This window comes from Triticum aestivum, chromosome 2B, assembly GCF_018294505.1.
Source record: "Triticum aestivum cultivar Chinese Spring chromosome 2B, IWGSC CS RefSeq v2.1, whole genome shotgun sequence".
Taxonomy (NCBI): Eukaryota; Viridiplantae; Streptophyta; class Magnoliopsida; order Poales; family Poaceae; genus Triticum; species Triticum aestivum.
Window position 1 is genome coordinate 126,986,059 of NC_057798.1, and position 14,263 is coordinate 127,000,321.

Genomic DNA, 14,263 nt, shown 5'->3' on the forward strand with positions numbered 1-14,263 from the left:
CCCCGTCCGCAGCTCGAATCAAACCCTAGCCACTCCACTGCACTCCACCCCAAGCTTCATTTCAGTGATTTTTGGACTTCTCCGAAATGACGGGCAGCGGATCTGAGTCCGAGATGTCCCGATCTGTTGACTAGTACCTAGTTCATTCCATGCGGACAGGAGGAGGAGATGGTCGTCCACATGGCTCTCTGCAGCACACGGGAGGAGTCCACCCGATCATGGCCGGACTCGATCTAGCGTGAATCCATTCCGACAGCACAACTGGCGCCTGGATCCGCCTCTGGTGGCGGGAGGCGCATGAGCACTGCCTCGCCCGACGCGGCGTGCTCCGTATGGCACCCCAATGCTGTGGCGGCGGCTCAACTCCTTTGTTGGCACGTCTTCCCCACGCCATGCATGACGACCTGCCTAGTGTTATGGAGCGGCATGCCTGCTGTGCGAGGCAGAGGGTGCGCGAGGTTCTAGCAGCCTTCGCGGCCGATGTCGTAGAGGCGGAGTCGCATGCCGTCTCGGAGCCGCTACGGGTAACTGACACCCTCGGCGCCGCAACCTCGTCGTAGAGGTGTCGGGCACTGACCACGAGTGGTCTATCATGGACCTCACCTCAAGCAGCAACGTCCAGGCCACGTGTTCTGACAAGGAAGAGTAGAACATGAAAGACGACGGCTCCTCGTGTCCCATGTGAGTCGATCCGTGTGCCTTGTTATACTCTTCCTCACCGACGATCGGACCTTCATTTTGTGGGCTCATGGCCGCCGAACGTGGGCATGGAAGAAACTTAAAGGATAGGCGCCGATGAAAGCTTAAAGGATGGGTTGGCCGGCCAGTCGCTCTTCGCGGACGCGGACGCGGACTTTAGATCTTTTCAACTGTACGAAATCCTCAAGGAAATTAAGCAAAATGTACAGATCGGAGGCGTCAGCCAAGGCAAGTTCATTCAGTACATGGAGCCACATAGCAGTATATACAGCGAAGGTCATTGTTGAGAAATGATATTCACGTGCACGGTCATTGTTGGTCTGTTGCAGGATGTAGGGGTCTGTAATTTGCATGCATGCATGATGCATGCGCAAGGTCGTTGTCCTACCTCGCTAGCTCATTGGATCCTTTGACGAACCCCAGCAGCCTTGCCGGCGACAGCCGCCGGGGGCTGATCACGACGTCCATCCCCCTCCGAGCTTTCCGCTCCTCGATAGTCTCCAGCCGCGGCGACCACGGCCTCCCCCTCGCCGCCCCCACCAGCAGCTCGTAGTGCTTCCTCAGCTCCGGCGTGCTGCAGATCGGCGACCCGTTCTCCTCCTCATCACCAGGACCACCACCGGCACCAGCGGGCAGCCGCCTCCCTGTGACCGTCTTCACGATGAACTCCTCCGTGACGCTGATCACCGTCCGGCCGTCGCCGTCCTTGACGTACTCGAACGGGCTCCTCCCGCCCCCGGCCAGCGACGGCGCCGACGACGGGGCACCGCCACCGCGGCCCTTGTGGCTGTCGTAGGACAGCGCCGCGAGCGATGCCGCCGTGACCGCGCCCTGGCCCTGAGCCGGGAGCCGGTCGACGGGGACGACGAGGTACGTGCGGCCGGCCTCGAGCCGGTCCTCGACGGCGAGCACCGGCGCGGGGCGGCCGATGCGGAAACCGTCTGCCCGGCAGACCACACGCCCACCGGCGCCGTGCTCCACCATGACCTCCCCGGCCGCGCTCCCGGGCTCGGCCGCCCGCGTCTCTCCGCCCCACAGCACCAGCTTTGCCGCGCGCTGCCGCCGCCGCGTCCGTCCGGGGACGACGCAGAGCCACTGCAGCACGCCATTTCCCATGGTACGCGCGCCCGCACGTTCGATCGCAGCGACGGAGCTAGCTAGCAAGCACGACGATCTGCACGTTACACTATGGCTTGTTGACGCGCGCGGCTGCTATATAATAACCACGGCGAGGTAGCCGTCCATACAAGTTGGGTAGTGGATGTTTGACATGACCACTCGAGAAAACAAATGTTTGACATGTACGTGCGGGCGCTGTACAGAGTGATGGATGGGTCGTGGGTGGCGGTTGACATGGCGATCGCGTCGGTGGTCAAAGTCCTCGGCGTTTTCGCGATTTCTCGGGGTGACGCTGCCAAGTTGCCGGCGAGCAAGTTGGGAGGGCGGCGAGCAAGCCGGTCGTGGCGTCAAATGGACGGATGCAGGCAGGGAGCGGTACGTGGTACGAGGTGGAAGGGCGGCGCGCGCGCGCGTGGCTGCATCAGCCTCCGAAGCTGCGTGCATGGCGGGTGGTCGGTACGTCAGTCGTTGGTAGTTGCCGTGCCGACGAGGGTTCGCGCGTACATCTCTAGAGTGCTCCTTGATCTGTGGAGGAGCTTGTGGACGGTGCAGGTGCTGCCAAAGTCACGGAAACCGTTGCCGGATAGGTGAGTTAGTGAACGGGGTCGACTGTCCAGAACGTTCCACACGTACGGCCGCTTCCTAGCAGTGACTGGATCCGCACCGTTCCAAAAAGACGCTTTTTGGATTCATAGCTTGCTTCGCGTGCAAGCTCACATCGATCGCTTTGAATCGAACCAACAAAATGGTTCGCTTCTTTGTCTCGGAGCAACTGAGTCGTCATAATGCACATGAAGTGTTTGAAGGCTGAACTACAGGAAACCCGGAATCCATCTTATACCCTTCATAAACTTTTTCGTTTCCTCGTTCAAACATTCCGATTCTCTTCAAATTTCAATCTGTAGCACACGAAGCAAACATGCACACTTATTTTGTAAGAAGTTTCATGAACAAAATCATTAGCAAATGTGTAGCACGCCACTCCAATGAAGACGTGCCTCCCCAAAAGGAGGGAACTTCGATAACACATCCTCAACTTCATCGTCTCCACTTGCGGTTACTTCTCACCTTTTTTTTAGAGAAAAGGGCCTTTTTGGCCCCGGTTCCATTGCATTCCAATGAAACCCGAACAAAGTCAGGGTACAGTTATATTTATTACAAAGAACACACGCGGAGAGAACAACAAACCCGGCTACCTCAGCACAGAAAAAGGGTAAAGCTAAAACTGAAATAATAAACTCTCCCTAAACAAGTTTAAACTAAACAAAGCAAAAGCTAGAAGAGGAAAGCACCACACACGCCTCGTCTGGAAACCAGTAGGAACAGGTCAGGACACGAGTGCAAAGCTCCCCTTCAGCCGCACTCCTCCAGATTCTAATCAACTGAGCGCCACACCTCCTGGAGAGAGGGCACACCTCCCAAGGATCAACCTGGATCCGGTCACAAGATGAGCGCGGGGTCTCTTGCTGCTTGTTCTAGTCGTTGCACGCATTCTTTCATCTCCACCTTGATAGTATCTGGCCAGAGCACCTCCCACGGAGTAAGGATGCTGGCAGTTTTCCTCACGATCACCTGCATTCCAGACCAAATAGTCCGGTTGAAAAATATGTCATTTCTGCATTCCTAGATAGCCCACAGGGTTGATGCTTGCACTAGAACAACAACACTGTTGGGGCTATGTTCCCAGTGGTCAAGCATAGCAATCATATTAGCATTACTAGCACTACCAGTAGGCTCACCAACAACTCTCCAGATCTCTACAACAACACACTAAAAAATAGATGACAAGAGGACTCAGGTTCAGAATAGAATAAACATGTCAAATCCGGGACATTTTGTCTCTTGTGTAGATTATCTCTGGTTAGCAGCATATTCTTAGCTAGCAACCAAAGAAAAATTTGGATTTTGGGGGGTATTTTCAACCTCAAGACAACAGAAATATTGCCAGGGAGAACTTCCCCAAAATTAATGATCTTATAAAAGAATTTAACAGTGTACAACCCTTTTGCCTCATATTTCCATATGAGAGTGTCAGGTCTGTCACTCAAAGCAAGGATTTTAACCTTGTGGAACATGTTGTTCCAATCCAACAACATATTGGGAGAGAAGCATCTTCTAAAGTTAATTTTAAGATTACTTCCATCCCAAACATCACTAATAGTAACCTAATGATCAACTGTAATGGAATAAAGATCACAATATTGGATAGAAAGGTTAACCTCACCACACTAGATATCTTCCCAAAATCTAACACATCTACCATCACCTACCTCCCATGAATACCCAAACTTAGAAGCTTTGATAGCCCATAAAACTCCTTTCCAAAAGGGGGAGGCACAAATACTAGACCAAGTAAATATTAGGATTGTGGGTATTATATTTGGCATCAATAATATTTTTCCAGATCTTACCATCATCCAGTATGTATCTTTTAGCCCAGGAAGCAAGGAAGCAAGGATTAAAATCAGCCAAATTTGTAATTCTCAGACCACCAAATTTCTTCCCGGTGGCTAAAGCACCCCAAGCTGCAAGATGGTATTTATTATGCCCCACATAATCATCCCAAAAACAATGATCTAGCTCGGAATTTATCAGGGCAATGGCCCACTCAAGGAATTTTATGATCCCCATAAGGTAGGAAGGAATACTAGCAAGGCAAGATTGGACTAAAATAAGTCTATCGCCAAAAGAGAGGAGTCTACCTCTACATCCTATCCATCTTTTGATAATATTATCAACAATAGGTTGAAGATCCTCTTTTCTAAGTTTCTTGTAGTGGAGAGGAGCTCCAAGGTACTTGATTGGAAATTTACTAAGTTTACAGCTCATAGGTTGAGCAAAAATATGAGCACTATCTCTATCAATATTGATAGGGACCAGATCACACTTATGAAAATTAATTCTCATGCCTGAAATTTGTTCAAAGTAAGATAGAAGCCACTTCAAGTTCTTAGCATGATCTAGATTATAATCCATAAATAGCAAAGTGTCATCTGCATATTGCAGACTAACAACTCCGGCAAGGTTGGAGGGAGAAACACACCCTCAATTAGCTTGTGACTAGAAGCTTTGTACAAGATCCTAGTAAACGCATCAGCAACAGGATTAAACAACATGGGTGGAATAGGGTCACCTTCACTAGTGCAGAACCGGGAAATAGCACCGGTTCCTAAGGGCTATTAGTGACGGTTTTGAAACCGGCACTAAAGGGTGGGGACTAAAGGTCCCCTCCCTTTAGTACCGGTTCGGCACGAACCGCCACTAAAGTGCCACCACGTGGCACGAGGCAGGGCCGGGTGTGGGGAGACCTATAGTACCGGTTGGTAAAACCAACCGGTACTAAATGTTAGGGTGGTTTATTATTATAATTTTTACTTTAGTTTTGTGTTTTTAATTTAATTTAGAGATTGTTTTTACATTATAATGAGTTGTTAAATCATTAGGTGAAAGTACCCGCAGATTAGTTTCAACTGGATGCATGCATGGATCCTAGCCAAGTGACCAAGTATATATGCCATATCCATATATATTATTTGATCACTTATATTAGATGAGCAAATAATTAATATGGATATGGCATATATATACTTGATCACTTAGCTAGCTAGGATCCATCCAGTTGAAACTAATCTGCGGTTTCTTTCATAAATGATATAATAAATCATCATCATCATATTAATATAAAAACTATTGCATCATATATATCATCACCAACAAGTTATAACGGTACTAGCTAGCTAAAAATCATTATAGTTGTCATTACCACTATTTAATCATCATAGTCATTACCGCTATCTAATCATCACAAATACCAGCTTAAAAAGAAACATTCACTTTGTACCAGAAGGAAAGATATCATCGAGTTCAACATGATTACTCTTTGAGATTAAGTTCAGGACGAAGAACACGAACATGAGAGGACAAGTACTAAGAGCATGCTAATCACTCCTGCTGCTCTCTCTCAGGTAAAATGGCATAGAACATGTGTAGTTGTCCTGATTCATCATATTGGAGCATGCAGATGAACCTGTCTCCTAATCATGGGTTGCTCTTCTGCTTGTTGACTCCTAGTACTTCTCTGTGATTATTCATAATTTTGCTCCAGTCTTTCAGTATTAAGCATTCCTCGGTTCTAGAAATCTTGAATGCACTCGTGTGCAATGTAGGATGTCTTGGCCGTAAGCTAACAATTGACATGCGACCGTTAGTCGAGATCCACTGAGGCAGAACTATCATCGGGAGTCCCTATTGAAGATAACATCGTATAGTATCATACTTAGCAACATGAAGTTTAGCTTAAAAATAATGTATGCAAAAGATGCACTGAGGGCAAATAGTAAAAATCTTACCATCTTTCCTAAATACATGTGACCGTAGTTCAATACGAACACTATTGGTCGCAAGTTTTGAGTACTAAGATTTGCAAGTCTAGGAAAATAATTTCTCTTGGCAGCATCAAGATCCTCAAGCTATGAAACATATTGACTTATCTCCTCGCAGTTTAGTTCAGCCCCGGGACAGTGAACGGTCCTGTCTACGAAGCGCTGGACATGCTTGCTTGAATGGAAATAAGCTGTCAATTGAAATTATAGTTGTCAACTATTTTTTTTTAAAATTAGCATAAATATGACATGAGAAACTCACATAATGGTAGAACTGGAGGCGTCTGCACATCGACCCAAATGTCTCTATTACCTTCAATATCATCTTCGGGACGAATATCAAAGGTGATAAACATATCAGGCTCAATTGCATAAGCCTTTCATAGTGCTTGCCAAGTTTTGCATTCAAAATGGGTGTAGGTTTCTTAATTGTATAATTTGACGTTGAAGGTATAACCATGCTCGGTCTTCAAGTAAACTCTCTTTACCTCCATAGTTTTGCCACGACTGAAATCTATCTTATCCAAGACAAAAATTCTTGCATGGCAGGGGATATGCTAGTAGAATAGTGAAAATTTAAAATAATAAGTTGAAGCAAATGAAGCATATATAAGTCATGCTTAATTACGAAAAAAGACTTGTCATTGTGACTTACTGTATCCACTTTGAAGGTCTCATCCAGCTTGATGCTGAAGCGCCTATCATCAACTAGGAAATTTCTGTCGCACAGGTCGCGTTGGTCTTTGCACTCTTCGCACATAATGAAATCGTTTTCATCGTCAGACGACATTCCCTATGTTCATAGGTGAAACATTAAACACTTACTAGTTATATATTAATTCAACTAATTAGACTAGTTCTATTAATTCAACTAGCTAGTTCAACTAATTTCAACTAAGCACTTACTAAAAAGGGGAAACTTTGTTTTTGCCACTCTAACTTTTGACCACTTTGCTTATGCCATAGAATTTGAGATTTCACTTTTGCCACTCTTAGTTTTTGACAATACATCACAATTGTCATTCTGTGGCAAAAGCAATAATTTTTGAGTGGCAATTGTGATAATTGCCGAAATCTAACAGTGGCAAAAGTGAAATGAAAAACTATTGCTTTTGCCACGAAATGGTATTTGTGATGTATTGTCAAAAGCTAAGAGTGGCAGAAGTGAAATGTCAAATTCTAGAGTGGCATAACCAAAGTGGGCAAAAGTTAGAGTGGCAAAAACAAAGTTTTCCCTACTAAAAATATACCTAAATAAAATATAGCTCCTAATTCAACTAACTCAACTAATTAACTAGTTCAACTAATTCAACTAAACTAGTTCTATTAATTTTCTTATGAAAAATAAAGTAGCTAGTTCTATATAATAAAATTTTAATTAGATGATCAAATCTCATATACCTAAATTTAGTATATATTAAACACTTATTAATTATATATTAATTCAACTAATTAGACTAGTTATATTAATTCAACTAGCTAGTTCAACTAATTAATTCAACTAAGCACTTACTAAAAATATACCTAAATAAAGTATATATATAGCTCCTAATTCAACTAATTCAACTAATTAACTAGTTCAACTAATTCAACTAAACTAGTTCTATTAATTTTCTTACTAAAAATAAATTAGCTAGTTCTATATACACCAATTTTAATTAGATGATCAAATCTCATATACATAAATTTAGTATATATTAATTCATCTAACATTAATATAAATTCATCTATAACTAAAAGTACAAAAAACTAACTTTCATCTACCATTATCTAATACTTATATAATCTAAAATTTATGTAATCTAACATTTTGACATTAAACATTTGTATGTGTGTGTGTGTGTGCTTGTGTGTGTGCGTGCGTGCATGTGTGTGTGTGTGTGTGTGTGTGTGTGTGTGTGTGTGTGTGTGTGTGTGTGTGTGTGTGTGTGCAGGAGGCCACCGGCGAGCGGCAATCGATCTTACAGTGGGGGCACGGGGGCGGCGGCGACGTACGACGACAGGGCGGCGCGGGGGCGGTGGGCCGGGGGACGGTGACGACATACGGCGACGGGGGCGCGTGGCGACAACGGCGAAGGGGGCGGCGACGACGGCGACAGGGGCGGCGCGTGCGGGGACGGGGCACGATGAAGATGATAACTGAAAATTTTCGTAAGTGCTGGTTATATAGGGGAGGCCTTTAGTACCGGTTGGAGCCACCAACCGGTACTAAAGGTTAAATTTGGCCAGGCGAAGCGGTGGGAAGCGACCCCCTTTAGTACCGGTTGGTGGCTTCACCCGGTACTAAAGGCCACCCTTTAGTACCGGTTTGTGCCACGAACCAGTACTAAAGGGGGTGTGCTCCCGTTGCACGGTGCACATTGTTTTGTCCCACCTCGCCGAGTGAAGGGCAGCCGCACTGGTTTATAAACCCAGCCGCGGCTGCTCCTTTGAGCTCCTCTATAATGCAGGCCTCCGGGCCTAACTTTGTCGCGCTGTCCTCTGTGCCTGCTGGGCCTTATGGGCCTGCATATGCACGCCCAAGGCCGGGCAGGCCCACTGGGCAGCACAGAAATAATTTTTTTCATATAGTTTTTTTTCTTTTGTAGTTTATATATTTTCTTCTATTTATTTGTGAGTAGTTTTTTGTTGTATTTAGAGTTTCTTATATTTAATATTAGTGTGTTTTATCATTATATTCGTATTTGTAGTGATTTTTCAGTTCATTTTTTGCCGTAACCCTCTCTACTTTTTTGCACATGCTATGCGGGTGAAATGATGATACCTGGCCAAGTTTCAACCTTTTCAGAGTTCATTTTGTACTGCTTTTCACTTTCACGGTGATTTAGCATTTAAAACAAATTAGTAAGTGCATCAAAAATAGCAAATTATGCCAGAAAGGGTTGAAAGTTGATGACGTGGATTTGAATTGTGCATCTGAACACAAAAAAGTCCGGAGTTGTACTAAGTTATTAAAATATTGAATAGCCGGTGTAACAGATGAGTTTCCGTCCAAAACCCTTATACTTCCTAAGAGATTGTCCAGTTTGTACACGAAGTGCATCCAGTTTTTGCCATAACCCTCTCTACTTTTTTGCACATGCTATGCGGGTGAAATGATGATACCTTGCCAAGTTTCAACCTTTCCAGAGTTCATTTTGTACTGCTTTTCACTTTCACGGTGATTTAGCTCTGAAAACAAATCAGTAAATGCATCGAAAATAGCAAATTATGTCAGAAAGGGTTGAAAATTGATGACGTGGATTTGAATTGTGCATCTGAACGCAAAAAACGTCTGGAGTTGTACTAAGTTTTTAAAATACTAAATAGCCGGTGTAACAGATGAGTTTTCGTCTGAAACCCTGATACTTCCTAAGAGATTGTCCAGTTTGTACACGAAGTGCATCCAGTTTTTGCCGTAACCCTCTCTACTTTTTTGCACATGCTATGCGGGTGAAATGATGATACCTTGCCAAGTTTCAACCTTTTCAGAGTTCATTTTGTACTGGTTTTCATTTTCACGATGATTTAGCTCTGAAAACAAATCAGTAAATGCATCGAAAATAGTAAATTATGTTAGAAAGGGTTGAAAGTTGATGACATGGATTTGAATTGTGCATCTGAACGCAAAAAAAGTCCGGAGTTGTACTAAGTTGTTAAAATATTGAATAGCCGGTGTGACAGATGAGTTTTCGTCCACAACCCTGATATACTTCTTAAGAGATTGTCCAGTTCGAACCGACTCTTGTGTAAACATGTAAAAGTATAAATAAAATACATTGATCAGTACCGCATTTCAGCCAAAACGTGCTACTGCTATAGAGAAATACATAAAAAATACATTGATCATGAATGATCTTTTTGTGCACAATCTGAATTGTCAATATGAGTCTTCTCCAGTAGGAACTGGAGAAGACTCATATTGCGGCCACAAATTCTACACATGGAGTTCAATAAAGACCAAGTGGTTGTGATAGTTTGAGAAGTAACATATTTAAGGTGGTAAAAACTCTGTTAGCGGAGCGAGGTGGGACTAAAAAACCGATGTGAACTAGGAACCTCTAGTACCGGTTTGTGGCACGAACCGGTACTAAAGGTGTGGGTGGGCCCCCAGCCTGACCACGGCCTGCAACAGCCACTTTACTACCGGTTCGTGGCACGAACCGGTACTAAAGGGTCGCCACGAACCGGTACTAATGGTCTCCGCCCCCCTAGCCATTTGGACCGGCACTAATGATCACAGTAGTGTCGGTTTTGTTACAAACCGGGACTAATGTGCTTCACATTAGGCCCTTTTTCTACTAGTGCTTGTCTAACCCTTATCAAACAAGAAAAATTCATTGTTAGTGTCATTTAATCTGACACCTATAGCATCCAAGGCAGAAAGAAAAATCACGGCTGCTATGTCTCTCATGTCGTATGCGGGCAAACTATCATTGATGAACTCCCTGATCACCTCATTGGCGTGTTCTCCATGGGTACCATCATACTGGCTCCAAAAATAATTGCACAACTAGACAAAATCAGAAGACATTGCCTCAAGAGAAAGCGAACTGCTGAGGGAACCAAATGCATCCCGCTGGCAGCTTGGGATATGTTCTGTCATCCCAAAACAAGTGTTGGTCTTGGCATTATAAACTTACGGATTCGAAATGACGCTCTCCTCCTCAAACTATTGCTCAAATTCTATAACCGACAAGATGGCATGGGTGACTCTAATCTGGGATACATACTACAAGGACTCGATCCCACACGCGACTGACCCATGAGATTCTTTCTGGTGGTATGATCTGATTCGTCTAATGTTTGTCTATCATGGAGTAACCAGAGTTCAGATAAGGAATGGATCTTCGGCCCTTTTTTGGAAAGATGATTGGAACCAGGCTATTTACTCTGAATCCTGCATGGGTGCATACTCCTTCTCCACTACTGAAGACACCTCGTTCAAGGAATTCCTATCCATTGCCGAACTTAATGCAGCCTTCCACCTCCCCTTATCTGTACAAGCTCATGAGGAGATGAGACAACTCCAGCTTGAAGTGGCCGACATTGTACTATCTGAATCGCCTGGTATTTGGACATGCATCTGGGGGACCACAACCTTCAAAACCACTTCATACTATGCCTATTGTTTCAGGGAAGTCGTGGCTCATGAGGCTTTCCAATGGCTATGGAAATCCAAGTGTGTGCCTAAGATCAATGTCTTTGGCTGGTGTTTGCTGGCTGATCGCCTCAACACTAGGAACATGCTTAAAAGGAGGCACTATAACATAGGGGACAACCTCGACTGTATACTATGTGGTGAACACCTTGAGGAGATGGTGGAGCACTTATTTTTCTACTATAGATTCAACCAAGAATGTTGGAGAAACCTGGGTATACAATGGACCCCTCATGACCACGGACTTGAGCCCATTAAACAACATAAGATATTGTACCCCTGCAAAATGAGGATGGATATCTTCCTTGTATCAGCCTGCAGCTTGTGGAAAGAACACAACAACAATTACTTTAGACATGTGAGATCCCCATGGTGGCTTCTTGGAAGCAGAGGTTTAAGGCTGACTTTCTCAACTTACGATATAGGGTCCCTGCCCACAAAGTGCAGTTTATTAGTGCCATTGTTGACAACATCACCTAGTTAGTCCTTGTGGTGTTTGGGATTTTGTTTCTCCATTGTACCTCCCCCCTCTCTCTCCCTTGTACATATGTAACACAATTTTTCCACTAATATATATGTAGTAGGAGCCTTTCCTGCCGTTTTCATTGTAAAAAAACAGATCCATTATACATAAATATATAATTTGATTAATTGAAGGACTAAAGCCTCCCCTACTCATCATATCTATCAAAAATTCCCTATTTATCATGTCATAGGCTTTCTCATAGTCTAGTTTGAACACAGAACCAGACCTTTTTTTGTAGCCAGAACATGAATCATTTCATGAGCAGCTACAATGCTCTCCACTATAAATCTTCCTTTTATGAAAGCGGTTTGATTAGGAGAAATTAATTCATTGCAAATAGGGCCAAAATTATTAGTGGCACATTTAGAGAAAATCTTAAAACCACAGATTGTCATAGCTAGAGGTCTAAATTTCTCTAGCCTAACAGCATCAACCTCTTTTGGAACTAGGGTAAGTAGGGAAAACTTGAGCCTATAAAGGCCTAGCTCACCTTTCTCCCAATCTCTAAACAAAGAAAATAAATCATGTTTAATTAGATCCATGTTGCTAAAACAAGAAAGGAAACCCATCAGGGGCAGGATCCCCTTCAGCATAAGATCCAAAAACAATATCCTTAATTTCTTGGTCAGTAAAGGGGTATCTAGGATAACATTTTGTAAGGTAGAGACCTGACTAGCACCATCCCAAAAGTCATCTTTTAGGTTGATGTCTAATCTATACTAGTACCCAAAAAGCTTTTTATAATAATCAACAACAATTTTTAAAATACATTTAGGATCATTCACAGGCCATGTCTCCTTCCAGCATCAGAACATGTTTCTTCCACCTCTTCTGATTAGCAACAGCTTGAAAATATCCAGTATTGTGTTCTCCTTCAAGGATATCTCTCTCATTGGATCTTTGTCTGGCCATGATCTCCTCCCTACCCCAGATTTCATTCAGTTCACTTGAAATAGTATTGATTTTATCTTTGGAGTTAGGAGATAAAGGCTTAGATTCTACCAAAATATCTAAGAAGTTATATTCAGCTATCAAGTTCTGCTTATGTCTATTTTGAGCAGCCTCATAGTTTGTACACAACCCTTTGATAGCATTCCTAGTAATCCTAATCCTAAATTTTAAATATCAATGGCTTTTAAGAAATGACATTCAATGTTCCAGGCTTTAACCATTGCTTCTCTAAAACCTTCCACACCAAGACACCATTTCTCAAATCTAAATATCTTAGTCTTAGGGATAATAATTGCACAGGTATCCACAACCAAGGTGGTATAGTCACTCCCCAATCTGGGAAGTGCCTTAACTTGGATAGCAGGGAAAATAACCTCCCAATCTACCGACATGAACACCCTATCAAAGGTAGCCATCACGAGAGCATCTTGGTTGTTGCCCCAAGTAAATTTCCTCCTAGTGTTCCTAAGCGCAATCAAGCCAAATTATTAATCTAGTCATTAAAGAGCTCTGCCCAATGTTGGTTAATATCACCAATATTATTTCCATAGGCCTCCCTAACTAGATTAAAATCACCACCTATCAGGGCGGGACCAGACCACCCAGCAAACAAGTTATGGAATTCATTAATGAAATCAAGATTAAAAGCATCATATGTAGAGCCATACACAGAGATCAGTCTTCATACTCTGTCATCTTCTTTAGTCCTCAACACCAAAGAAACACTAAATAAATACACATCACATCTAACAATCTCAATTAGATCATCTTTCACCCCAACTAGCTCGCCACCAGTAGTATGATTCGCTGGGAGCCAATTCCAAACAAAACCTAGCCTCGTATCAATAGCATCTAGTTGGGAGTGTTGGGGAACGCGATAATTTGAAAACAAAAAAACCCTATGATCACGCAAGATCTATCTAGGTGATGCGTAGCAATGAGAGGGGAGAGTGTGTCCACGTACCCTCGTAGACCAAAAGCGGAAGCATTTAGTTAACGCGGTTGATGTAGTCGAACGTCTTCGTGATCCAACCGATCCAAGCACTGAATGTATGGCACCCCCGCGCTCAACACAGTTCAGCTCGGAGACGTCCCTCGTACTCTTGATCCAGTTGAGGCTGAGAGGGCGTTTCGTCAGCACGACGGTGTGGTGACAGTGATGATGAAGTTACCGGCACAGGGCTTTGCCTAAGCACTACGACGATATGACCGAGGTGTGTAACTGTGGAGGGGGGCACTGCACATGGCTAAAACAATTGTGAACTTGTGTGTTCTAGGGTGCCCCCATACCCCCGTATATAAAGGAGCAAGGAGGAGGCTGGCCGGCCCTCTAGGGCGCGCCAAGGGGGGAGGAATCCTCCTCCTAGTAGGAGTAGGACTCCCCCTTTCCTAGTCCTACTAGGAGAAGAAGGAAGGAGGGGGAGGAGAAGGAAGGAGGGGGTGCCA

At 44.1% G+C, this 14,263-nt stretch overlaps 1 protein-coding gene across 1 annotated transcript; it reads right to left on the reverse strand.

Annotated features, from left to right (window-relative positions):
- Positions 1-1,064: 1,064 nt before the first annotated feature.
- LOC123040788 (uncharacterized) lies at positions 1,065-1,815 on the reverse strand. Its single transcript, XM_044463545.1, has one exon. It carries the CDS (start codon positions 1,813-1,815, stop codon positions 1,084-1,086), a length of 732 nt encoding a protein of 243 aa, XP_044319480.1. The 3' UTR covers positions 1,065-1,083.
- Positions 1,816-14,263: the final 12,448 nt, after the last annotated feature.

Coding starts and splice junctions, on each gene's coding strand:
- LOC123040788 (XM_044463545.1), bottom strand. CDS start 1,815: ATGGGAAATGGCGTGCTGCAGTGGCTCTGCGTCGTCCCCGGACGGACG.